The sequence below is a fragment of the Filicampus tigris genome, chromosome 7 (genome assembly GCF_054856515.1).
Source record: "Filicampus tigris isolate MCC_2025a chromosome 7, RoL_Ftig_1.0, whole genome shotgun sequence".
Classification (NCBI taxonomy): Eukaryota; Metazoa; Chordata; class Actinopteri; order Syngnathiformes; family Syngnathidae; genus Filicampus; species Filicampus tigris.
In genome coordinates, this window is record NC_141223.1 from 18,528,904 (window position 1) to 18,555,807 (window position 26,904).

Below are 26,904 nucleotides of genomic sequence, written 5' to 3' on the forward strand. Positions count from 1 at the left end.
GAATGAGTGTGTAGAGTTAAGTGGCTAACCCGTTAGCCAGTCTATGCGTGTTGAGTTACTCGATGTGAGTTGTGGCCATCAGCAGCTCGCGTATGAATTTGCTTATCACGTGTTTGTTTTCTTATAGTCTTGTTTTTCTTGATGAAGTGATAGAAATGTGAGTGCAGTGGCACTTTCTGGTGTGAGTGATATGTGAAGCTGCACAGGGTGGCATTTGTTACGTTAAATGATTTTCTATTAGTATCATTTTGTATAAATAATTTGTGTTTGTTTGGGAGGTTTTCGCCCCCTTGTGGAGTTTCATCAAATGAAATAGGTCAAAACCATCAGGTGCAACTTTGGAAAAGAGAAGAAAAGAAGAGGGGTAGAAACAAGCAAAGAATGACTATAGTATGTTTTTATTTTATTGGGGGAAGTAAGTTCCAACTGTGTGTGTTTTTTTTTCCACCGGTGGTTATGTATGTGTCACCATTACCCATCAATGTGGATGTGCGTGTTCCCAGCAGCACTGTGAAAAATAGACATATAAAATGACTTGTCCTGTCTGAGAATGAACTGATAGGCCGATACTCGAGAGACCACACGCATGTCAGTCTAAGTAAACTCTATTACCTCCACCTCCTATATAAATTAAAAACAAAACAAAAAACACATGTTTTTGACATTTCCCAAAACCTGGTCTGAGTCAACATCAAGTGTGTGTGTGTGTGTGTCTGTGTGTAGCGTGCACACACACGTACATGCACTGCAGCCACGAAGAGGCCATCTGGGTGCTGACGGGCCGGCGCACCATCAAATGCTGTTGTGGAAACAATGAGCACTATAGCAGGTGTCCCTTCCAGACGTGTTTTGAAGTTGTCTGCTAATAGAATAATGCATGGAAGCAATTATAGGATGCTTATATGAACTAGTATTGTGTTTTATTGAGCGAAAACGACACATGTGGATTGTGTTTCTGGGCAGAAGTACACGCAGAAAACAGGCTGTATAAACATTCCTTGCATTCCACTTGCTTGCTTGAGTCTTGCAGCATGTTATTGTGCATTAAAAAAAATCACATTTTGTGATACGTCTAAGAAATTGAGAATCAAAAGTAATTCAAACACTAAAATCATTTTAAATGTGAGACTCGTTACTCATTATTTTTCTTCTTTTATTACTTGTAACACCTTGTAATGGGTTGGCAGCCAATTGCAGGGCACATATAGACAACAACCATAAGCATTCACATCCACTTCAATGTATGAAAGGTGAAGGTTCATACTGACTTCAGTCCCGGCTCCAACTGTCTGTCGAAGTGCTCTTGGGCAAGACACCAAATCCCAAGTAGCCTCCAGGTCAGTATTGTTAATGAAAAACTGTTCTCAATTGCCTTACCTGGTGAAACAAAAATTACATCAATAAGTCGATGGGACGATCTACAGGGCCAGAAAAAGCACATGAGAGAATGAAGCTCAAAATGTATAACCCAAAACTGTATTAACTGTCATTTTGAATTTACACCATCCTCCAGTGTTGCAAATGAGCCACTGAGAACTATAGTGGGACAACTCCATTTTTGTCTTTTTGAATGAGAGTGATTTGGGGGTGGGGGCGGGGTTGTGTGTTTTGTATAGAAACCATTGCATCTTCTGGGTACGAAGATACTGGATACTTGTTGATAGTATCATGATCAGTATCATAGGTTGCCTGAAGAAAAAGAAACGATGGGAGGGGGATTGGTACAAATAGTGGTCTCACTCTAAACATCCGTAAATTCTATTGTGTAACATTTGATTACACAAATTTCTTCCCCTCGGTATTGTCATTGCGATTTAATATACACATTTTTTGCGAGGTTTCTCTTCCTGTGACGTTTTTGTTGTTGTTGTTTTTTTAATCATACACAAGCAATAAATTATTCTGAGTTACAGTAATCAATATCAGATTTGTTGCACATAAATTATTTGGTCTTATAGGTTAGTTAGTCTTATGCTAAAATAAAGACAAATAAACCACAAATTAATCTGAAAGAGTTTAGCTACTTCAATTAGAGTTGTTAACTTACCAAGCACTTTGACTTGCAGTTTTTATTAGCATTCACTGACAATTTCACAAATTTATTTCAAATAAATGTGGGGTCAGCCCAAGTCATAAATCCTATTGGTACAATAATACAAACCAATCGATGGCTTTATTTCTTCAACTTTTCACATTTCATGAAACAATGATTTAAGCACCGAACTTATCTACAAGACATTAAATAACACTATACTCGCCTCTTGACTGGTATTAGTAAGAGAGAGCATATCGTCGCTGTCTTGTGAAAAACACTTATCTCCAATTTTGGAAACTTTTTAAATGTTCACTTTAATCCGATGTCTGTAACACGGAAACATGATTCGAGTAAAAATAGAAAATGAAAAAAAATGGAGATACCTGTAAGTGTTTTTCACATGACAGCGACGATATAGCTCCTACTCTGGTGTCCCTTCCCTGACTCCCTGTATGTTTTTGAGTTCTTGTTAAGATTCTATTATTAGTTTTCAAATCATTAAATGGTCTTGCCCCACCTTACCTCTCTGAGCTCCTTCACCCCATGGACACTATTAGAGGTACCGAAGATTAAGCAAAGGCTCAGAGGGGATCAAGCCTTTTCCGTTGCCGGTCCCTCTCTTTGGAAGGCCCTCCCGCTAAACGTTAGGCAAGCGCCCTAAGTCCCCATCTTTAAAACCTGTCTTAAAACACATTTTTATTTTTTGGCTTTTCACTCCGCATGAGTCTTGGTTTTGGTTTTACTGTTCTTGTGCTTTTTACTGTCTTCATTATTAATTTATTGATTTAACCGTCTTTCCTGTTGTATGACTTACTTGTGCTCCATGTACAGCACTTTGTAAGCAGTGGTGGTTCTTTTAAAGTGCTCTATAAATACAGTTGAGTTAAGTTCAGACTATGCAGCCTTTGCGATTGAAAATTGCAATTGCGATGTTAATTTGAATTCGATTAATTGTTCAACCCTAGTTCTCGGTGGCTCAAATGCAAATACATGTTCTCTAAACTATTACTTCTAACTAACTTCTTGAACCTTTTTATACTATAAATGGAGCTTTAAATGACGTATTCTTTGGCGGAAAGTAAATTTTTTTCTATGTGTCATACGGAACACACGGATCCAACTCACGGAAATCATGTCATAACATCCCAAGTGACGGCTTGGGAATTCCTCTTGTCAAAAGAATAGAGACATTCAGAGAACAGTCCAGCTGTGAAATCGAGCAATATACGGTGTTTATTAGCAAGCAGGGTGGCTCAGCTTGTCATGTTACGAGGAGAGCAGGGTCTGGAAAACAACAATTTATGAAACATAGTCTACAATCCAGCTCTTTTTTTTTTTTTTACACAGAGACCCACCTCTGCGGGTGGAGTCCACTTGGGAAGAGACCCATGCCAGGACTGCCACTTCCTCTACATGGCTGTTCTCAAGGAAGCAGGAGGGCTGGGAACAGGAAACGCCCTCAAACACATCACAGACATGTGGGAATTCATATAAAGATGTGTGTGAGTGTACTGCAGGCGTATTATGGTATGGTATGGTTTCATCAAAGACCATGTAAAGTAAATTCTGGGATTTGTTTCCGGGTACATTAAACATGTTTGAAATTGCTGAAAACATATGCAAAGACTAAGAATAATGTCAATGTCGGACTGAATTGAGGAGATATACCATTAAACTCCATTTTTTTTTGGGCTGTGGCTAAAATGGGGTCAAGGGACTCTGGGGATCTGTATAACCAAAGTCAGCGCAGGAGAGGCGCGCGCACAGTCTTTGACATTGCATGAGGAGAAACAGACTCGCCATAGTCCCTGCAGAAGATCAAAGTGCACAAAGTACGGTTATAAGGAACCGCAAGCAGACCTCTGCTTGACGATGTTGTAAAGCTGAGCAGGGCAACCGCAGATCACCGCTGAGAAGTGGGCATTTGGAGAGCACCTTCCATCCAAGTGGCTCATTAGGAGAGCACCTTCCACCCCAGTGGCTCATGCCCATGTGTGATCCCCCCTGCTTTTGCTGGTCTAAGATCTCGTTCTACTTTCTGTCAACAGAAAACGCCCTTGCATGGGGCAGCACGGTCTGCAAAATTCCCAAACACAGTAAACTAGACATGTCCCGGCACAAAAATAAACAAACATAGCTTGGCAATTGCTTCATTGGACAACAACACATGTTCCCGTGTTTGTTTAGAAGATTTGTCTATCTTGTCCATGTTTCTGACCAACAAACATCTTTAAATGCTGAGTAATTTTACTTTTTTTTTTTTTTTTTTTACAATAGTAAACGTTTCTTCATATTTCAACTATAAAGCAGTCAAAATGGACATGGACATTCATTCACTTTGCATTATTTTCTTTTGGAAACATTTTGAAATCTTAGGTCAATCAAGAGGATTACGTTCCACTTTTGAGGTTCCACGCTAATGGCTTAAAAGCATGAATGGGAGCAAAGAGGAAGGGAAGAAAAACAGATGGTTTGGAGGCAGGGAGGGGTGGCAGTGGTGTACAGGTGGGATGGATGGCGTAATGATGGAAAATCTCTTTGTCCTTCACCCTTCTAATGATGTGATGATGTCCTTCTTCGGGTCTAACCCCACACCACATCAGTGCCGTTTACATTTCCCAAGGTGCACGCTCATGTTGAAAAAGAGGTACCGCCGCATGGTGGCCATCATATCTAGTTGCGGTATCAGTGAGGAGGATAAAGATTTGCAGGGAGAGTGACCAGGAAGGAGGCTTGGTGTGGAAAATCTGTCAAACATTTCTTCTATTCTTGTCTCATTCGCCTTCCACAATTTCCAGAAATAGTCAGAACAGGAAAGTACTACTTCCGGAAACAGAGACATTTTTATTACTTTACTTTATCTGGGGAAGAAAATAACTCCCAAGAATGTAGTAAGTGTTGTCGACTTAATGCTTGATGGATATGTCTGAAATGAAAAGCTGATCTGAAGAAAGCGACACTCTACAGCTTTACAGCTTCTGTCTCTGCACTCTGTGTGATTATAATTATCACTCACTTGTAATGACTCAAAGCTATGCACGCCTTAATCGTCTCCTTATTAAGTGCAAATTACAAAAAGGGCCAGACGTACCCACACCTTTTTCCCGTCTGACGGGGCACCCTCAGTGTCGTGAGATTATGATGAGTGGTAAGTCACTGAAGAGATTTATTTCTAAAATACTTGCGGTTCGACACCCATGCATTCACCTATTCCTGAATTTTTTGGGGTTTTTTTTTTGTCTGTTTTGGGGTCACCCCCACTCCCCATTTCCACCCATTTTTTGTGGAAAATACATAATAGCGGTTTATCAGCTTTTTTATGTGAAAAACTGTTTGAGTTTAACAAAAAGATTTTCTTTTTTCCCCCCACTGCATTTCACTGGTTAGCAATTATGCGCGTACTTTCACTATTCGTATCAACATCCTCTGTGAATATCAGGGGTCTACTGTACATGTTAATGGCTGAAAAGATTGCAAAGACCGAGACATAGACACACACGCACGCATGCACACACGCACACGCATTCATACATAGATAGATAGATAGATAGATAGATAGATAGATAGATAGATAGATAGATAGATAGATAGATAGATAGATAGATAGATAGATAGATAGATAGATAGATAGATAGATAGATAGATAGATAGATGGATACGTATCTCCAGAGCTGGGTATTGCGCCTAAGTGACGGACCGGTCCACCTATATCAGCCTTTGACGGACGCCCATTTTGTGAGTGATAAATGATAAACGGGAAGCTATTAGGACCCATGAGCTGATAAATTTTATATATAAATTTATATATAAATTTACATTTTGAATTTGAATCAAAGGTTGCAGTTACACACCAGTTACTCCGTACTTCAGTATATTTCATCGCGATACATAAAGCCGAGACAAGACTACAAGTAGCAACACAATCCTCGTAAAAGCTGCCACTTTCAGATTTATTACTCCTGGCCTGGGAGGGAAGGTGAAAGAAGTCTTAAGTGTCCACCTTGTGAGACATGCAGAGAGATACCAAATGTCTTTTGGCTTATAATACATTTTTCTTGTGACTTTGGCATCTGCTTTTGCCTTCAGGCTTGAGTTGGACCATTTGATGGGATCGCTCGACAGATCTCGTCCGCTGTCCTCGTCATCTCACCTCGTCAGTCAGCAGTGTCAACGTTCAGTGTTCATAGCTACTGTTGCTGATAAACACACTGGGTCTTCCTTTAATTTTTTTTTCCCCCAAAAAAGCATGAGGCTTTGGAGGAGCAAGCAAAACACCTGCCTAATCTAATGGATGAAAAAAAAAAAAATTTGGGTATAATATAAATGTAGATTTCATCTCATCTGTCCTCATTGAAATCAGTCCCCCCATTAAAAAAAACATTTTTTTTTGCTTTATGATAAGAAAAAATGGCACTGTATAATAATGCACTTGATAAAAAAAAATACAGTTATGTCATAATTAAACAGAATATAAAGAAATGAAACTTTTTTGGTTCAGTTCATTGTTCGTTGGGCTTTTCCTTGTGGTGTGTGTGCCTTGTTAATTACCATTTACTTCATTTTATAATTGTTATCCATATTAGAACATTAATCATATTTATCAGTATTTATTTGTGTATTTCATGTAATACTTGTCATCCACATAAGATTATTAATGTTACTTAAGGAGGAGGAAGTCAACCCTAACATCTTTTTTTCAAGAACATGTTCTGTCTTTCCCCACTAGTTGAAACAAGACAATATGATTAATATGAAATATGAGTTAAGCAGAAAATCCACCCCTTTTTAGCCATCTCAGGGGGCGGCCATTTTGTCAACTGAAAATGACATCATAGACCCTCAGGGCTCGGATAATGACCAATCACGGCTCACCTGTTTTCTGAAGCTGAGCCGTGATTGGTTGTTACCTGAGCCCTGAGCAGTTGTGATGTCATTTTCAGTCAACACAAGTGACAAAATGGCCACCCCTAGAGAGCTAAAAACGGGTGGATTTTGTTGCTTAACTCATATTCCATAAACACAATATTTATCAGAATGCCTTGTTTCAACAAGTAGGCCTGCACAGAACATATTCTTTAAAAAATATATTAGTGCTTACTTCCGCTTTAATACTGTAAACATAAATTGACTTTGAATATAATATTATATTGGAACTTTCAGTTTTAACCAATATTAGCAGCCTTTAATGCTAAGGTGTTAAGTGTAATGTGTGTTAAGCTATTAAGTAGCATTTTTAAAGTGGAAGTCAACTCAAAAATGTCCTTACAATAATGTGTTTTTTGCAGCCCCACTAGTCTAAACGTGGTATTCCGATTAATATTGCGTTTGTGGAATATGAATTAAGGAGCAAAATCCATCCGTTTTATCCATCTCAGGGGGCAGCCATTTTGCCAACTGTCAACTGAAAATGGCATCACAACCTTCGCGACCCTCATGAGGATAAGCGCTTTGGATAATGGATGGATGGATAATAATAATAACAATAATAATAATAATGTAGGTCACTGATAGTGTAGTGGTACACTCGCGTGAGTTGTGTGCGGGCAGCGTGGGATCGATTCCCGCTCAGTGACGGTGTCTGTGTGTGCCCTGCGACTGGCTGGCAACCAGTTCGGGGTGTAGTCTGCCTTTGCCCGTTGACGGCTGGGATAGGCTCCAGCACCTCCCCGCGACCCTGTATAGGATAAGCGGTTTGGAAGATGACATGACATAATAATAATAATAATAATAATAATAATAATAATAATAATAATAATAATAATAATAATAATAATAATAATAATAACAATAACAATTAATACATACAGAAATGGATTAACAAATACAAATTTGAAAGAAAAGTGACAGTCTGGTCATGATTTATTACCTCACTAGAAAGATTTATAATCAAGTTCAGCATATTCCTTCCTCCTGCTGCAATGCAACAATATGAGTCTCCCGTTGCCAATTCCGAAGGTAGCCCTCCCTTTGCCCTCCGCCCACCGCGCGCGACAATGAGACAGGGAGAACACAGAGAGACATTTGGACTGCGCGTATTAATTTAAAAAGATGGCAAAGGGCCAATCACAGAGTAGCCAGAAGACAAATTAAGCAAGGACCTTGCTCAATAGGGCGTCCTTGGACAGACTGAATGCAAGAAAGCAAGGATGAGCCACAGAAGCTGTCACATGGCTGCTTTTAACACTCTTCTTATCTTTTGGGACATCTTGAAATAAATGATTGCCATCTTTTGTTGTTGGTTTTTTTTTTGGTCTTGTTTAATGATGTTACCTAGTTATAGGGTTACCACTGGGAAAACTAAAATAACAGTAAATTATCAGAGCTGAGCATTCCGCCTAGATCCATGATCAGCTCATCAGCAAGATTTGCAAAAGCCTTATAATGAGCATGATGATTTGAATCAGGTGTGTTGCTGTAGGAATAAACCTAAATCAGGCTGGATTGTGGCACTCGAGGACCGGACTTGGCCACCCCTGGCCTAGCCGACGGACCGGTCCGTCTATCCGCCAATGACGGACCCCAATTTTGCAGGCGATAAATGATCGCCTCGATAAAAAGAAAAAAAAAGATGGATTAAGCATAAGTGGAAGTGGATTTTCTATACAATCTATATAATCGTCTATAACATGACATTGAGGATTATTGTTTTGTTTGCTGCAGGTAAATTTGTTGCTTGATTCGTGTCATGTTTTTGGTGACATAGGCGCAATGCCCAGCTCTGGAGATACGTATCCATCCATCTATCTATCTATCTATCTATCTATCTATCTATCTATCTATCTATCTATCTATCTATCTATCTATCTATCTATCTATCTATCTATCTATCTATCTATTCTGTATCTTAAATCGATACATTGCACCACTACATTAGCAAAATGCAACCCACTGCCAAACCAAATTCACGATTTGTATCAAATAAAAATCCAAAATCGAATGCTTTTGCACTTTATTTTTGGCATATGAAGCTATAGTACATGTTCTGTTTACATTAAAAGTTTGACTTGTAGAAAATATGCAAATTGTTTCTGAGGCAGTTGTCTTGATTAACAATGAACGTGAACCAGGTGTCATCAATCAACCTGTGGCTGTTGCTCTGGAATAAAAGCAGCTTGGTGAAGCCCAATTTCAAGCACCTGCCTCGTTTTAAACCTTCTGGCAAGGTATGTAGCTGTGTAACTTTGAGAAACAATTGTTTTGGCTCTTGTTTGGTGAGATTTCAGTGGCCCAAATATTAGCTGAATAACTGGGTGCTGGTACTACACTATAGTAAGTGTTGTGGGTTAAGTGGTTCTAGTTCCTCCAAACAATTAATAATAATAAGTAATTTTATTAATTTTAAGTAATTTTATGACTATAATCAATAATAATTCACCAAGTTGCAGCTCTTACAGTAACAGGTGAGCTTAATTTGACCATCTCCAAACTATTGAATGCAGCAACTGTCCAGCGTTTCAGTACTTGTTGCAAAATGTGCTGTTTAACAAGGAGCTGAACGGCCAAATGTACACATTTGGTTTCAAAGTATGCACTGCAAAAAGTAACTGCCTAAATTCAATAATTGTTTTGAGAAGATTCAGACTACAAACAAGTTAAATTATCTGCCAGTGCAGCAAGTAATTACACTTTAAGATTTCTTGAAATGAGAAAAATTATCTTGGCGATTTCTTGAAATGAGAAAAATTCTTGGCTTTTGATGAGAGAAATGCCTTGAAATAAGAAACACTAATTTCAAGCACTATTAGGTAAAATAACATTGAAGCTAACCTATCATGCATGTTTTTGTAATGGGGGTCGGGGGGGAGTCAGTGTTTATTGGTACACCACTTCTCTGAAAGACTGACAGTAATTTCTTATTTTGCATGTAAATGAGCTAATTTTAGGATCTAAAAACTAAGTAAAAAAAAAAGACATCTTAAAACAACAAATTCTGCTCTTGCATAGTATGATCTCAAAAAGACTTTTTGGCTTGATGAGATTCAAAGTCTACTTTAGATGGCTGATTTTTGTAGTGTCCACTGCTATGCCTTTCTGTGACTCTTCCAGTCTGTTGCAAACTGCTGACACCCTAAGCTCAGTTGACACTTCGTTCTGGAAGAGAAAATCCTGTCTGAAAATGTGTAATGATGTACTTCATGTTCAGCTGTTAGGTGTGGTCTTGGGCTTGTGTCAAAATATGAAGCTGACTGTTTTTATCAGTTGGAAATGTACCGGTATTTGATTCATGGATCACTTGGTGAGGAAAGTACTGAGACGTTGACCTGTTAAGCAGTTTTAAAGTTCACCCAAAATCCAAATGTTAACTTTTGCGAGTAGTGGATGGGTTTTCAGGCCCCCCTGATTTTACTGACTTTTTAAAATTTTTATTTATTTTTTTGTCACTATGCACAGGAACGCCTGAAGATGTCTGGCCGTGGAAAGAAAGCTGCCCCAAAGTCCAAATCTACGGTTTCCAGATCTGTGCGGGCCGGTCTCACCTTCCCAGTTGGCCGCATCCACAGGTTGCTGAAGAAGGGCAACTATGCTCAACGCGTGGGCAACGGTGCTGCCATCTACCTCGCCGCCATCTTGGAGTACCTCTGCGCTGAGGTTCTTGAGCTGGCGGGCAACGCATGCCGTGACAACAAGAAGCACCGCATCGCCCCTCGCTATATCTTGCTGGCCGTGAAGAATGACGAGGAGCTCAGCAGGCTGCTTGACGGTGTCACTATTACGGAGGGCGGTGTGATCCCCAACATCCAAGCTGTGCTTCTTCCAAAAAAGACAAAGGCCACCAGAGAGGAGGGCACTGGTAAAGATGTTCAGTCACAAGACTTTTAATTGAGATTTATATGGTTCATTTTAATACAATAAATGTTTTTTGGAAATAACACTTTGTAGAGTGCTGAGTTTCTCAACCCATGTCAAGGCCATACAAAATGGCCTCAATGTACTATACACAAGGCTGTTGGAGATGGACTGAAAACTACATCATGCAGACACTGTCTGCTAAAACTGAGGTCTGTACTCCCACCTGGTGGTTGAACAAAAGACTATTTGATATGCATCTATTTTAGAGTGGAACGATTAGATCAGGTGTTGGCAACCTTTTACACTCAGAGCCATTTTGACCCGGTTTCCACGGGGGGGGAGCAGAGCCATGTAAAATGGTGTGTATGTATCTTTAAACTTGTAAAATAGTGTTGCTAATCATGCAGTCATGTTTCAGAAAATAAAATTTTGAATTCTTACAAAAAAAGCACGGTTGAAGGTCTTTTAAATTAGTTAAAATGCTGAATGTGTCCATATAGCAAATGGTTGAATTTATAAATGGTGGAAAAAAAACACTTTCACTGAATGAAAACATTAGTAAAATAACTGCCTGAATGTTTATTTGACCTGGTTAATGTGACTTCTGCTCATGAACCTTTTGCACACATGCGTCTGCAAATCAGGGCTGTAGGATGTCATTCATCTTTATGCAGGACTGTAAGCTGCCATATTAAGGAAAATATATATTTTTTTAAGTGTTCATATTGCATTATAAATGCGACCTCTGTCTTTTCTTGTGAACATAATTGTGCCCCTAAAGCAGGAGTCTTCAATCCTGTTCCTCGAGGGCCGGTGTCCTGCCTGTTTTCCATTTCTCCCTGCTACAGATATTCACCAAAGGTCTGCAGAAGCCGGATAACGATCCTGATCATTTGAGTCAGGTGTGTGTTGCAGCAGGGACAGATGGAAAACAGGTAGGACACTGGCCCTCGGGGAACAGGATTGAAGACCCCTGCCCTAAAGTGACCCGCATACACAGAAGAAGAGACAGTCGACATCACGACGTGTTTACAGAAGTAAATGCGGTGCAGCATTTCGACCGCGGAGCGATTCGATCAAAGGTAGAAATACAGTATTTGGCGGAAATTATTAGGCGAGGCTTTTTCGATCTCATTTCCTGGAGACGTCACTGAAGATGTCACGTCATAAGCGTGCGTAAAAAATGAGCCGATCGAGCCACGGCTGAATTACTACTATGACCATAAATGTCCACTTTATGCTTCATGTTTCAAGTGGGATTAAAGTCAAATCAATCAATCAAGTCAAGTCAATACCTGTACTGTTACTCAAAACAACTGTAGAGTCGCTGCTTATTACTCTTTGTTATAAAGGGTGTGGGTGTGTACAATGTTGATTACCCAAGTTCTCATCCTAACAATTTATCTGGTATTAAATATCAGTCTAATCTGAAAGTATTTTTGTTCAGCTATCATGTTTTGCTATTCTGTTGAAAAACATGTTTTGAAAGCATAAAAGTCAAGCCAATGCAACTAGCTCTTGGTTGGAAAGTATGATGTGACTTTTTCCCCCCTCATCAAACCTAAATGATCACAAAAAGTATACTGCACTGTACGTAATGAAATCGGGATCTCATCCCAGTATACCAACAAACTCACTGTTTATTTAAAAGCTATTAAGCAGTAAGCGCTATGTTACCGGACCAGCAGATTCTGAAAAATCTTGAACTCTACACTAAGGTTAAAATCACACACACTCTCTTTCAGTGTCCAGCCAATAAACCTTTGCAATTGATACACTTTGTCTGTAGTACTCAAATACTTATGTATATCATCCCTCTTATGCTGTATTTGCAACACTTTCTGCTAAAGTAGCAACATGGCCGCTTGTCGTGTTGCTGTTCTTATCTTATTTCATAATGTATATAGGGTTAGAAAATATGTAACTCTGAGGTCTTTTTATAATGGCCAAACATTTGCACATTTACATTGGATGGTCATTATTTTGGCATGTCCCAATCATTGCTCTTTTAACGTCAGTGTGTGATAAGTGGTTTAAATGGGGTTTTTTTCATGGTTGTATTGTCCACAAATTATTTGACAAAACGTGTCATGTTCTTGCATATTCCATTTTGTCCTTTCTGATGTTTTCAGTGACATTGCAAGTATGTTGTTTATCCTTTAACAGAGGCTGAAACCGAGGCTTTTTTAAATGTTATTTTGCAAAGCTGAATATTCTGCCATAGTTTCAGAAAATTTTCCATGAAGTCCAAGGTAACAGGTCTGTGCAAGGCTGAGAATGGTGTTCTTCCTCGGGCACGGTGGTTTCTTGAAAATCAAATTAGAGGCACACACGGTTCTAATAGTCAATGAAAGAAAACTAACAAAAAAAACTCAAACTAAAATTTAAAATTGCTAACTAAATCAAATTAAAACAAAAATTCTTTCAGAAAAAAACGAAAACTAACAAACTACATCTTGCGTATATAAAGCATCACAATTATAGCAAAAATGTCTCACTTGTTTTTGTCAATACATCAATCAGCATTCAGGGTTGATTCTAAATGTATTTATTTTGGTATTCCTGTAGCTTTGTAGCAACAAAAGAACAAAGGACCAAGGTAAGTTGTTTGAGAACTGTAGCTTATTATACAATATTTGGTGACCTTTTTTTTCTTGCGCTCGACAACTACTCGATTCTCCATATATTTAAAAAAACTAAAACTAATAAACGGAACTAAAACAAAGCATTTAGATATTCTAAAATACCAACAAAGTTGCTCTAAAAAGTCATTAAGCCTAACTGAATTTACAAAACAAAAGTCAAAACAAAATAAAAACTAACTACAACCAAGTGTGCTGTGGCACACTAGTGTGCCGTGAGAGAGGTGTGCTGTGGGAAATTATCCAATATCAATTATTTTGACAAAAAAATATATATTTTCTAATTTAAAAAACTGCTTTGTTTATGCCAACCACATATAGTAACAGGCAATACAAAATGTTCTTCCACTAGATAGCAGAAGGTACATAATGACCCTGTATAGCAACTTTTTGTGAATCGTTTGGTAAGTGGTGTGCCGTGAGATATTTTTTACGATGTGAAGTATGTGCCTTGGCTCAATAAAGGTTGAGAAACATTGATTTACAGTAGAGGAGACTGGGGTAAGTAGTGCCAATTTTTACTTAAAGTGCCTTTTGCACAAGGGGATCACAGGAATGCCACCAACTAAAATATGTACATGTAGTTTGGGATGTTGTGCATCCCTGGAAGTAATCACTTTGGATCCTAAATAAACTGAGAAATATAGCTTTAGGAAAAAATAGTGGTTTGTGGCACAACTTGCCCCTAGTGCAGGGTAAATTGTGCCATTAGACAGAAATCACTGGGGTAAATTGTGCCGTTGATAAATGAAGTAAAAAACAGAATTGTATTCTCACAAACGATAATGCTATATATAAGCAAGACAAATTCAATACAAAAGTACTTGTTAAATGTTTATTTAAAGTTTTAACATCATCAAAGGCCAATTTGCTTTAACAAGGCTTAGCGCTGCATGAACACATGGTCAGAACAAAATGAATATTCCAAAAATCCTAATTGCATTTTTATCTGAATATCTTCACAGCTGCGGCCTACTACTGGAAATTCCACTTGTCAGTGCTGCAGGAGAATGTGAACTTGTGGTCCCTTCTAGTTGTACCACCAAGCCTATTTTTTTCCATATATCTTTATATGGTCATAACTGCAGATATTCATCTCCTTTCTAATCTGATGTACAGTCTTCCCCTGTTGCACCTCTTTCAGACTTTCACTGCTCGTGCCAACTCTTCAAGAGGAGTTGAAACCTGTGTTCCTTTTGTATCTGCGTGGTATGATGGATTTTGGTCTAGAATTAAGAATGGCACATTGTTTTAGTGATCAAATGTAAGAATACAATGTACAATAACAATAAAATACAATAAATAATCATAAGTTGTGGGAAGTTATGCCATTGGCACAACTTGACCCAGGTCCTTTGGCACAAATTACCCCAAACCCACCACTTTGAAAGAAAAACATCCCCCAGCTGTTTTGAGCTAGCAATATGCTAACTGTATCGACTCATGATGGTTTACTAAACCACTAAAACATGTGTGAACTGTTTTCAAAGTGTTCAAAAACAACAATCATAAACCCATCATAAAGGATGAACGAAATTGACGCCTTTTCAAAAGTACGTGGTCACATGACCAACTTCTTCTATGGTTGTCTAAATAAAAGTGGCACTACTTGCCCCTTGGCACAAATTACCCCACTCTCCCTAGTGCTCTATAATGAAAAATCCTACAACCCTTGAGGCACAAGATGGAGCCAGAGAGGGCTGATTTTTCCCCCACGACTCTTTATTCAGTTCATACTGAAATGACCCAAAAAATGTTTTTTATTTTAAACTGTGGGAGCTTGATCTTTTGTTTTAACAGCATAACATATAGTTCATTGAACTCAATGTATGAAGCTCAATGAAATATCTCAGAAGTGACCTTATGAACTTGCAGTGTATTGAGCCGTATACTGCAATTGACAGTTGAAACAAAAAAAAACCTTTTACATAAGCACTGAGCACGAGTACTTCTGCCACCTGAGTCTGCCTGCTCCTGGGGACATTGTTGAATATTTTTGCAACACTTGGCAACAGTGCGGCTATTGAACGCAGCCCGGGTGGTACGACGCGCTGACGTCAGACGTGTGAACAACAAACGGTTGTTGGACTTTCACGAGCTAGCCTGCCGCCTGCCTGCGAATGGTCGCGTTAGACAAAAACACGTCCAACTTACTGTACTTTCCGCCCCTTTGTCCGCCTACTGGATACATACCTTCCTCAAAAAAACGAACGCTAGTCCGTACCGAGAGCAGGTGTCTGGTCTGGACGGACGTTAGCCGCTTGGAGACATGCTGAGGAGGATTTGGTGTGTGTCGGTGTGACGCCTGTTTCTTTTCCAGCCGCCAGTGCTGTACGAGGGGCTGGGATGTGAGCCGAGTGTTTCGGTGCGAAACCCGAAGTGAGACTTCCACAACTATTACTTTCCATACGTCCTAAATAATGTACTTCGAGGTGCTACGTGACGCGGCAGGTATGCGAGGATACGTGGGCCTAGGTGTCATTGCGGGACATCGACTGTAGCTCGCTAGCTAACGACAGGTCAGCTCGCCTAGTTCCAAATGAATAAGCTCGTTACTGTAAAAAAAGAAAAGAAAAAGCTCGCTTTACCAGTGTTATGGAGGTACCCTGACTGACATGCTGGCTGGTGGTCCTCTATTACTGCTGTCAACGTCTATCCATTCCCATTTGGTGGTAGAAAGTTGCCTCTTAACACCTATTGCAACTGCACATGTCACACAGGCATCTTACGTTGTGTTATTGATTACCTCTTCACTAGCCCTCTAATTCAAAAATCGGTCATCAAAAGTGCCCACTTAAGAATTTTGCAGCAGTTCATCTCTGTCAATTTGTCTATCCAGGTCGTGTGGTAAGATAAATACTTTTGAGTTTTACTGGACATGAAAACATGAATATCGGAGAGCAGCGTCTCGATTTGTGCAATGTCAAGACCAAAACGAGCATGGACGATGGTCATCATAACACTACTTTCGTCACAGACGGGGTCTGCATATCTGAGCTGATCACTGACACCGATAGGCAAACTGTGGTCCCTGTTGAACCCATGCCTCAGCTCACTGACAACTTTCAGGTGGCCGAGGGGGACAACAGCCAGGTGAAGGACACACTGGAAATCAATGAAGTTAATGGGAATAGACAGAGCAGTGGCCAGACAGGGTCACCGAACACTACTGACTCATTCTTTCCAAATGATGGGGATCACAAGGACAACGGTGCTGTGTATAAAATGAAGGACCCTAAGGATGCCGAATCCGTAAAGTTAATCGACCCAGCAGAAGAAGACGATGTTGGGGAGATGGACATGGGTGTGGACCTGAGCTTGGACGAGAGCGGAGTGCTGGAGGCCGAGGCGACAACTGTCACGTTGCTGTCAGATGGCGTTTTAGAGCCCTCGAATCTAGTTGTTCTGGCAGGCAGCGAGTCAGAAAGCCAGTCGGACGCACACCAAACAGGTGAGCCGTCTGGCCGGGACCACGCTGTGCTGTACCCTGCAGTGGAGGAAGAGGATGATAAACACAAACTGAGTGGCAAGAGGGTGACATTTCCTTCAGATGACGACATTGTTTCTGGAGCAGTGGAACCAAAGGACCCCTGGAGACATGGTAATACACTCAGTGTGTGCGTGTGTGTGCTTGTGTGTCTTTGTACTTATGTGTGAAGCTGATTATCATCTATTTAACCTGTTCAGTGTGCTTGCATGAACATGCCTCTGAGTGCACCAGCATTTTTGGCCCACAACTGTATTTATCAGTCTCATGTGAAATGAATTGAATCTCAACATACTCCACTGTGACTCATTAGTAATCCTTGTTCTCAGAAGTGTTAGGGTCACACTGAAAAGAAAAACAAGAGCAAAATAATGAGGGAAAAATGTCACAATGCTACCTGAAAAAGTCAAAATGTTATGAGAAATAAAGTTAAGGGGAAAGAAATCATGATGTCCAGAGGGGAGGAAAAGTTATATTATGAAAAAATGCTCCAGCTTACCTGTTAGAAGAAGAGACAAAAATCATAACATTACAAAAATTTGGTCAAAAAAGAAAAAAAAATACAATGTTCAGAGAGGAAGAAAATAGTAATATTAGAATGATAACTTCAAAATGTCACAAGGAAAACAGTAATGATTTGAGAAAAAAAGGTGTTGCAACTGTAAAGTCTCATTGTTACAAGAAAAAGTCTAGTATTAACAATGTTACGAAACCATCCAACTTGCAGCAAAACGATCTGTTTTACAAAAAAAGTCTGTATTTTACAGGAAAAACATTGTATTGTTACTACTGACAACAGTAAAGTCTTGTATTACAAGAATACAATTTCATGTTACAAAAAGTAAATCAAACTCAAACGTGAAAAAAGTTGGAATATGCAAATAACAAATCACAATCTTATAAGAATCAAGTCAGAAAGTGACCCAAAAAAAGTTGAAACTTTATGAAAAATCTCCCAAAGTGGAAAAAACAACTTAACACCCTGAGAAAAAAGTAAAAAAAAAAAAAAAAATCTAAATAAATAGATTTTCATACCGTTACTAATGCATCAAACCGACAAAGACGTTATAATATATATACACAAGGTGTGATTTTAATGAATTAGTATCACAATTCCTTCATACTGTAAACCAGGGGTCGGCAACCCGCGCCTCCGGAGCCGCATTCGGCTCTTTCATCCTTATGTTGCAGCTCTGCGGGGCATGGGAAAATGATTATAATTGTCCGATTTAAGTGGATTTCTAACGTCTTCCAAAGACACGATGTCAGACGTACTGTAGCTTAGTTATCTCCCTTTTTAGTATTCCCACACTGCTGCCTTTTTAATTATTCCAACTATGGTGCAACCAGAGTTTCGTCCTAAGTACACCCAAATCTCTTCGTCCCTTTTGCCGTCTGCTTATTCCTCACTCGCACATCCCTCCCATCCACCGAGTCACGTGATGCATTCAGGAACCTCGGAAACAACAGAACACAGAAAAACACAAATGTCACAACAATACAGATAACCCAATTCGCTACGGTATGTTATTTGTCTCAAAAACGTGTATCATGTCTTCTTAGTAAGTCAAAGTTTTTAACTTCTTTCTTCAGTCCTTTCGGTGATCAGTATTCGCCTTCCTCAGACACGTTTGACAGCACAGCCTTTTGACACGCCTGCTGCCAGCGACACGAAAACTGCACAATATCTGAACAAAGTATTTTATTTGTATGTTCGTTTGTTCAACCCATTAAAGGAGACATCTCTCTAAAACCTACGGTCGTCTTTGGAGTCACCCTTGAAAACCTGACATTTTCGCCACCTACATATAATTAATATCTTAGCCCCTGTTGCAGATAGAAACATAATTGCCCCCCAAAATTTGAGAGCTTAGACATATGGCTTTCACACAGGCCCGAGTTTATATGAAAATAGAATTATATAGTCAATGTCGGCCGAAAATCTCGGACGTCCAAATATGGTCAAATTTTTTATCTATTATTTTTTGAATCACAAATCGATTATAATGGTCCGCCCCAATTCAAAGCGGTGAAAATAGCAACTAGTTAAATAAAGCACGATTTCACGGCCGCAGGTGTGTGCAACACAACGACGAGTTCTCCGTCTGCTAAATGTAGTCTTTTTTAAGGTTCGCTGGATTACGTTGGCTTGTTTAATATGGATCGATGCGATGCTTCGTTGTAAAAAGACTCCCCTCACGTTTGTCGTGAGGTAAGTCTCTGTTTCATTTTAATATGCACTTTAGACGCGGTTTGTTGGATCATTGTTTTATTTGCTGCGTCAGCCATGGCTTTAAACCTGAATGAAGGCGTTTTGTGAAGGCGTTGTAGCCAAAATGAAGTTGAATTGTATTGCTTTGTATTGGGCAGGTGTGTTTGTTGGTGTGATGTTTCAAAGGTTTCACGATGAGCGCAGACTTTGAAGTACTTCCGATGACGCTGGCTTGGTTTTTATACTCTTTTAATCAATTCAAGCGTCAAAATTCTGATTTAATGTATTTTGTAGGTAGTAATATGTGGACGTGAGTGTGCAATAAGGTATTATACAACTTGAACGAAGCGGTGCCTGGGAACTCAAACAAGCTGATGTTTTTTGTAGGTTTATGTCAATAAGTGTTTGTGGCTCCCAGGGCTTTATTTTTCATGGAAACTGGGTCGAAATGGCTCTTTGAGTTTGAAATGTTGCCGACCCCTGCTGTAAACCTAAACGCAACAATCTTGAGACCTGAATTCCTGCCATATAAATATAAGAATTGGGGACTATCTTAAATGGAGCTTTGTACAGACCTCAGCTGCACTTCTCGCCCAAAGTTCAGTTCAACCCACCATTTATGCCCATGCGAAAAGTCACCCTGATGCATTTTGTTTGCTTAATGATCGTTTATCATATGTGCCTCGGTGGCTGCAGTGTGTCCTCGCTATGGAATAAGCTATGGAAACACAAATACTGTACACCCGCTTGCCTAGTCCTCACCCCTTTTACAAACACCAGTTTAAGTCTTTCATTAAAATCTAAACAACTGTGTGACAAAACGGTTTGTCTTTTCTTCCAAAGCTGCCCAAGTACACTCGTGTGCATCAAAAGACAAATACAGTAAAGAACCCGCTTTTTTTTTTTCTTGAGCATTACATTAGTCATCCTGACTCCTGAGTCTAATGACATCGAATACAAGTAAGGCATGGTGAAATGAACTTATCGATTGGTTGGACAGAACTTGAAAGATAAGATGGTAAAAGAGATAAGCATGGTTAATGTATTGTGGGCAGATCCCTCTGCTGTTTGATTTATTCTTGTATGTTGTATTAACACTGGTCCAGGAAGTTGATGCCGGACATGGCACAGCCTTAACTGTGTTTGTTGCCTGTATGCCTGGCTCACAGCTATTTACCCCAGTGAGGTGTGTTTATCACTTCAGCAGTTCAGTCAAGCAGAATGTTAAGACCAGAGTAGTACGTGTTAAGGCATTACCAGATTTGCCGGCTAAAACAACACACTTGAGGAAGCCTGGTTTGTTAAAAAGTGATCAGTTGGAATGCAACTGTGTCAGGCTATCAGTAGCCGGGTTTACATGGAGCCATGTATTCCGATTAGAAAGGATCCAAATGGCCAATCATAATGAAAATGCTCGATATAAACACCCCAATCGGAATATAATGGCCTAATGGAATTTCATTTGGATTCACAAGGGTGGTGTGTCTTTTGCACGTCCAAACGAGCGTCATGTAAACGTCATTAGTATATTCTAATGACGTATGTATGTTATACATTTTATTGTTAGGTGTTGTCATTAAGGTTTGTGGAAAATAGGTCATGTTGTGTTAACTTAGAGTAGTGTGATTTCCGGGTTCCTAAGCGCAACACTCGGTACGTGTTATCAGTGACTCACGGTCAACAAGACACGCTCTCTTGCTGTTTGAAGTCAACCGCAGGCCCGCGGGCATACAACCGTGTTCTGGTTTTTAATAAACGTCATTTTGCTGCCCAAGTCCTCCATAATCGCTTGTAGACGCTACAATATGTTAACGTAACATAACAGGACATGTGTGCGAAGTTCCATCAGAAACCGGCACACGGTCTGTGTGCTAACTCCAGCTAGCTTCCTGGAATGACTGTACCGATGTGAGAAATGAAATCGGGCACCAGCCACAACGTGCTTCCTTTTTAGATGCTCGTTTATCACCGCCGTGCTGCTATGAATTTTAGATTTACATCATTTCAAGTAATTTTGTGAATGTGTCCGGACTTTGGACTGTGTTGCTAATGCTAACACCATGACACTTCTACCCACAATGCTTCTGTTTACATCACGGATGACCCGGATTACCACTACTGCGCATGTGCGTTGCATTTGGGCATGATGAGAGAGTGGCTAGTTAGCACGGCGTTGCGAATCGATTCTTTTATATTTTTACATTGATGCATATTTTAAGCATTTGTATCGATTTTATATCCATTTTCGGTAAATGGTTACATCCCTATTGTTAGCCCATCGTTTTGCATTGTGTGGTAGCATTAAGATTGCTGATTTGGATCAGCCAAAGTTTTGTGGTGTTTGGTTAAATAAGCAATGTGTAATTCTCTCAAGTGTGTTTGATTTCATCAGTTTTAAAAATGAAACTAAAATTACACACCTTTTGAGGAAGCTTGACAAAAACAATAGAGAGGGAACAGGAAAAGCTTCTCTGTTCTTATTCATGTGAGCATTGCATGGTGTGAGGACTCGATATTCCGAACCAAGTTCTATCGTTTTTCTTTCTTCTCTAAAAAAAATAAAACAACTGAATTGGGCCTGAGATCAAAATGCCAGGAGCTCAGAACAGAGCTGAATAAATGGCTATTGTAAATGTTCAGGCAACTCTAGAAGTGCAACTCTCCATTGCTGTGGCGAATGAATGAATAGGAGGTATCATGACTTGCTGCCTTAACCTAGAGCTAGAAAGAACAATGATCAGACTGCTAGGCTCATGTTTCCATTTCGCCGTTGGGGCTCTTGTATTGGCAGGGCCCTTCAACTTGTGAGGCTCCAATTTTCTGCAAAGTAGTAGCTTGGTGGTGAAATATCATCTTCCACAACTTCAAAGAAATGGACAGAAATTCCATCACATAAACACATTCCTGCACAGCATTACCTCGATGATCAGCCACAATTTGATCCGCTGGTTGACTAAAAACGAAATTTCCCCTTAGTATCAATTAAATTTGAAATTGTCAATCTTTCCGAATTCAAACTGCATAGGCAATGTTTTAATAAACATTTTAACCGTATTACAGTTAGCAAAAATGAGCTAATGTATATGAAAGCTAGCCAGTCGGCAGCTAAATTACTACTCACGTAAACTTCTAAACTCTTCTTGTCAAACCGTACAATGTAAAACGCGAATGTATCTTGTGCTGAAACGGGTTCTCGAGTAAAAATACTTGAGGCATCCACTTATTTATGTGTACACTGTCAGGAAGAAGTCAAGTTAGCCGCACCAACAATTGTTCATGCTATAGTACATGTCAGTAGCATGCCGCCAACGCAGTAATAAGCCCAACTTCAAACTAAACCTTATCTTACCAAATAATATATTGACATCAATGCCTTAGTCGACTTTTATTTTGAAGATGTTCCTGGAAGCGTGTCGCGGCGTAATGACTGACTGGACCCGTCTTACAGACTGTTTTGTTTGTTTTGCCGTCCCAAACTGTTGCTACCCACGACAACAACACAACGTTGTCCTGAAATAATGTACAATCGCTAAATAAGGGCGCAAAAAAAATGGCTTAATTACACTGACATTGTATTGTATGGCGACTGTTGCCAGCACAAGTCACAGTAGCAGCACTCAAGTTAATGGGTCTAAATGATGCTGACAGCCTGACGCTGTTGCCGTTCCTATTAATCACATTTTAATAAAACAGGCTTACTCAAGCGTGTTGTTTGAGCCGACAAAATCGCTACTGTGGGTCTGATGTCACTTTAAGGGGAGACATTTATCCAAATTCTCAGTTTCCAGAGAAGAAAATAGTGTGCTGCTATACACAGTTTGAATTGAAGTACAAAATGATATCTAAAAATGAAAACCAGTTGGCCACTTATTAAGTGTAAATTAGTTTTTTGTCTTCTGTATGTTTAACCAAGCATAAAAATATATATTTTTATTTTCATCTGAATACCCGAATCTTCAGTTGGGTATCCGAATACCAAATTATTCGATAGCTGCAGCCCTAAATGCACCTCGCCAGTCACAGAAGATCCAGATCCTAGTCCTTCATTTAAACAAGCTTGTCAAAACAGGCGCCCCCTTGCGAGCCCTATCCAGTTCATTGTATTTAGAGCTTGGAATCATACCCTGAATCCCGAGTCGCTATTTGTTGACATCAGTTAATGGCTGACTTCCAAATGGACTTGAATAGGTCATTCATTGTGCTTTTCTGGGAAAAAAAAAATCTTAATTCAACAAATTAAAAATTCAGTTTGATCAAAATGGTAAAAGGTTAGTTGAGTCCTCTTATATAGCACTTTATCTACACCATGCCGTACCCAGAGCACTCAACAAAGCGTGACTTTCACTTATTTCACTAATTATCTTTTGAACCGGGCAATACAATGGCACGTTGTGATAGCCACTTTTACTGCCAGAAAAGTTTTTCTTTTTAAATTGGCTTACTTTAGCTACAATCCCTCGGTTCAGGTTGGATTTTGCAACTGAATCCATCGTGCCTGTAAATCCATCCTTGTTGCCTCGGACAAGATTCATTTTAGCTATATTGGGAGTAGAGCTGGGCGATATGACGATATGTATTGCGAAGACGATACGTAATCTATCGTGTCACTTTTTCTACTATCGTGTTGTCATTTGCCATGTGCACTATACTTCACGTAATTCGTACATCAAATATCGATTGATTTGGTGTGCAAAAAGCTTTCACTTCAACGTTATGCTGCACCACTGTCAGCAGGTGGCAAACAGGATAACAACATAGGGATATGAATCATAATATATAATCATTATACATAAAAAACCTGTGGTGTGAAATTAAATCTAAGAGGTAATAAAAAGTAATAATGAGGTGAGTGAATGTAAATAAGAAATACTACTATAAGCTAAACTATAAATATAAACTAACAACAACAAACCTGTAATTATGAATTATTTGAAAAAAAAATTCATTTTAATTAAAAAAACAAAACAAAACCTCAATGCATGATGAGTACCCCTTCAAGCTATACTATACAAGCATAGCCGTTTTTATTTAGAGCCAAAGAAACGCAACACAAAGAATAGCAAAACTGAGCATCAGATATTTTTTGGGTGTTTCTGATTGAACGGTGGCGAAGTCCCAAAAAGCTTCGAAGGGCTGCTTATGTCAGCAGGGTAGTCAGCGGATTGAGGCGAGACGTAGCCACAGCTAGCAATAGCAAATTTAGCAACGAGCTTCGGCTGCTTACTACTGCCTGCTACACACAGTACATGTGCACTCTGCATGTATGTCTTACATTCAAGACTGACATACGCACAACAATATCCAAAGATCCGTTCTGATTTGAGTCAGAAAATTCGGATTTACTCATCGCTTTTCCACACCCACTCAAATCCCCAAATCCTAAAAATCTGCAAATGTTGACTTGAGGCAACTGGTCTTTACTTGTTTGTTGAATATGTTTGGTCATTAATCCAAAGGCTTCTTCTAGGTGTGGTCTCTACATGACTTTTGTGACTCTCACATATACACTTTAGTAATGAAGAAGATTTTTGGATTAATGGTCAAGTGTGTTCAACAAACAAGAGGAGCTCAGTTGCCTCGATTCAACCTATGGGGATTACCATGACCTGAGTGACTGCAAATCTACACAGACAGATCTAAAAGTTAATGAACAGAAGCGACACTTGTGCTATGTCATCTACATGATTACTCGGGGTGGGATGGTACAAATAACGTTTTTGGGCCACGGTTCGTCATATTTTCAATTTGTGTTTTGTGTATAAAGAGAACAACGGGACTTTGAAATTTGTACCACCAACACATTGGGAGCTCGCAGTCTGAAGGTAGTTAGTGGCCCAGCGTAGCAGCGCAATGGCCCCAGGACATCGGGCTGCCATTCATGTCGAACCCTGCACACAAACAGCGTCATTGCAAAGTGAATCATAAAACCTAAAATACTTATACATATTGTCTCATACAGAGGGTACCTAAGTTTGAGTCCCAACTTACTACTGGCAATTATCTACTAGTATCTCTACAGTGAAGCACTTTCTAACATTGGAGAAAAAGGAATTTTACACCGGTAACATCAGGTCTTGATACCATCTGTCTTTCAGATTAAAAAAACCATTGCAAAAGTCAAAGGAAAACATAGAAAAATGCACAGTTTGTGATTTAAATAAGGTGTAAGTGAGGTGCGCTGAGTTCCACAATACAACAGTTTGATATAGCAATCATGTATTAAATGTTTTGACCAGAAAATCTGACCAGCCTTAAAGCGGAAGTCAACGCAAACATTTTTTTTTTTCAAGAATCTGTTCTATGCAAGCGCACTAGTTGAAACAGGGCATTCTGATAAATATTGCGTTTGTGGAATAAGTGTTAATCCACTCCTTTTTAGCCATCTGTGGGGGCGGCCATTTTGTCTTCTGTCGACTGAAAATGACATCACAACTGCTCACCACAACCAATCATGGCTCATATTCAGAAAACAGGTCAGCCGTGATTGGTCGTGGTGAGCAGTTGTGATGTCATTTTCAGTCGTCAGAAGACAAAATGGCCGCCCCCGCAGATGGCTAAAAACGACTGCATTTAGCTGCTTAACTTATATTCCACAAACGCAAAATTAATCAGAATGCCGTGTTTCAACTAGTGGGCCTGCTGGGAACATATTTTATATGTATGGGTTAACTTCCGCGTTAAGGCCTGCAATACTGTACGTTGGAACAAACTGCAATACCTCACTTCTCGCTCGGTGGCTGGCAAATTCAGTACTACTATATCAGTGAATCACGTTCTTTATAAAAGCACACACATTGCAGGTGTGTGTTGTCATTTGCTTATCAGAGGAATGTGTCACCACAAGTATTGCTGAACCACAAGGGGCTCATTTGCTAAGTCATTAAGTTGGATACCATTTCCCAGCATGATTACTAGTATACTTCAGTGAGAGCTATACTATTAATAGTGTTTACGTCAATATGAAACAATGCAATGCTGTGGCCTACGGTCAGATCCTCGTTGTGTCTTCAGACCTACTTGGCCCCGGGTTAGTAGTTACCAGAGTCATATTATAGGTCCTGGTTGGACTTAGTGAGACACTGTTCCTGTTTGTTCAGCTCATTCACGGCAAGCACAGAAATAGCACAATTTTATTGTCACCAACCACCATTAACCCATTAAGAATGGGAGCGCATAACCACGTTTCTACCACTAAAGCTGGGAGCGCTGTTGTGTGTTTCTCCCTTTAAAACCGGGAGAGCGTATACATCATTTTCTTTTTTTAATCCAATTCTCGGTCTCTTAGCCAATGAAATGCATGGCGGAACAGTCGATCGCGCGAGCTCTGATATGTCACGGCAGTGATATTTTTTTTCAATTAAATAAATGTGCCTTGACTCAAAAAAGTTTGAAAAACACTGATGCCGCTCAAGGATTTTAAAGCCGTGAAACCATCCAAACGTGATGTATGGTTAAGATATATGTTCGTAGGCGGTGACAATTTCAACGTCTTTGTAAGAGAATACAGCATGGTAATTAGCACTCGATTTTTAAAAATTCAAAATAATGCTTCACTTGCATCTTCGATTGATACAGTAAAGATGAATAAACTCGGGCCTATGTGAAAGCCACATGTCTAAGCTCTCAAATTATTTTGGAAATATGTTGCTATCTGCTACATGGGCTAAGATATTAATTATTTTGTAGGTGGCGAAAATGTCAGGTTTTCAAGGGTGACTCCAAAGACGACCTTAGAGAT

General features: G+C 39.5%; 2 protein-coding genes across 5 annotated transcripts in view; both read left to right on the top strand.

The window, feature by feature from the left end:
- Positions 1-9,102: 9,102 nt before the first annotated feature.
- On the top strand, positions 9,103-10,901 carry h2af1al (H2A histone family member 1a like). 3 transcript variants are annotated; one of them, XM_086036407.1, is made up of 2 exons: positions 9,103-9,198; positions 10,427-10,901. In XM_086036407.1, exon 2 carries the CDS (start codon positions 10,439-10,441, stop codon positions 10,853-10,855), a length of 417 nt encoding a protein of 138 aa, XP_085892533.1. In that variant the 5' UTR covers positions 9,103-9,198; positions 10,427-10,438; the 3' UTR covers positions 10,856-10,901. The 3 variants fall into 3 exon arrangements, with proteins under 3 accessions (XP_085892533.1, XP_085892534.1, XP_085892536.1); XM_086036408.1 differs by having other exon boundaries at positions 9,156-9,304; XM_086036410.1 differs by lacking the exon at positions 9,103-9,198 and adding an exon at positions 9,288-9,435.
- Positions 10,902-15,467: 4,566 nt separating this feature from the next.
- The window catches only part of ppp1r37 (protein phosphatase 1, regulatory subunit 37), a 42,568-nt gene continuing 31,131 nt past the window's right edge, over positions 15,468-26,904 (top strand). Inside the window, exon 1 of one of the 2 annotated variants that reach the window (XM_086036246.1) lies at positions 15,468-17,068. In XM_086036246.1, the coding sequence (XP_085892372.1) occupies positions 16,354-17,068 (715 nt within the window). In that variant the 5' untranslated portion in view covers positions 15,468-16,353. The remainder of the gene's footprint in view (positions 17,069-26,904) is intronic. The other variant, XM_086036245.1, reaches the window with a different exon arrangement.

Coding starts and splice junctions, on each gene's coding strand:
- h2af1al (XM_086036407.1), top strand. CDS start 10,439: ATGTCTGGCCGTGGAAAGAAAGCTGCCCCAAAGTCCAAATCTACGGTT.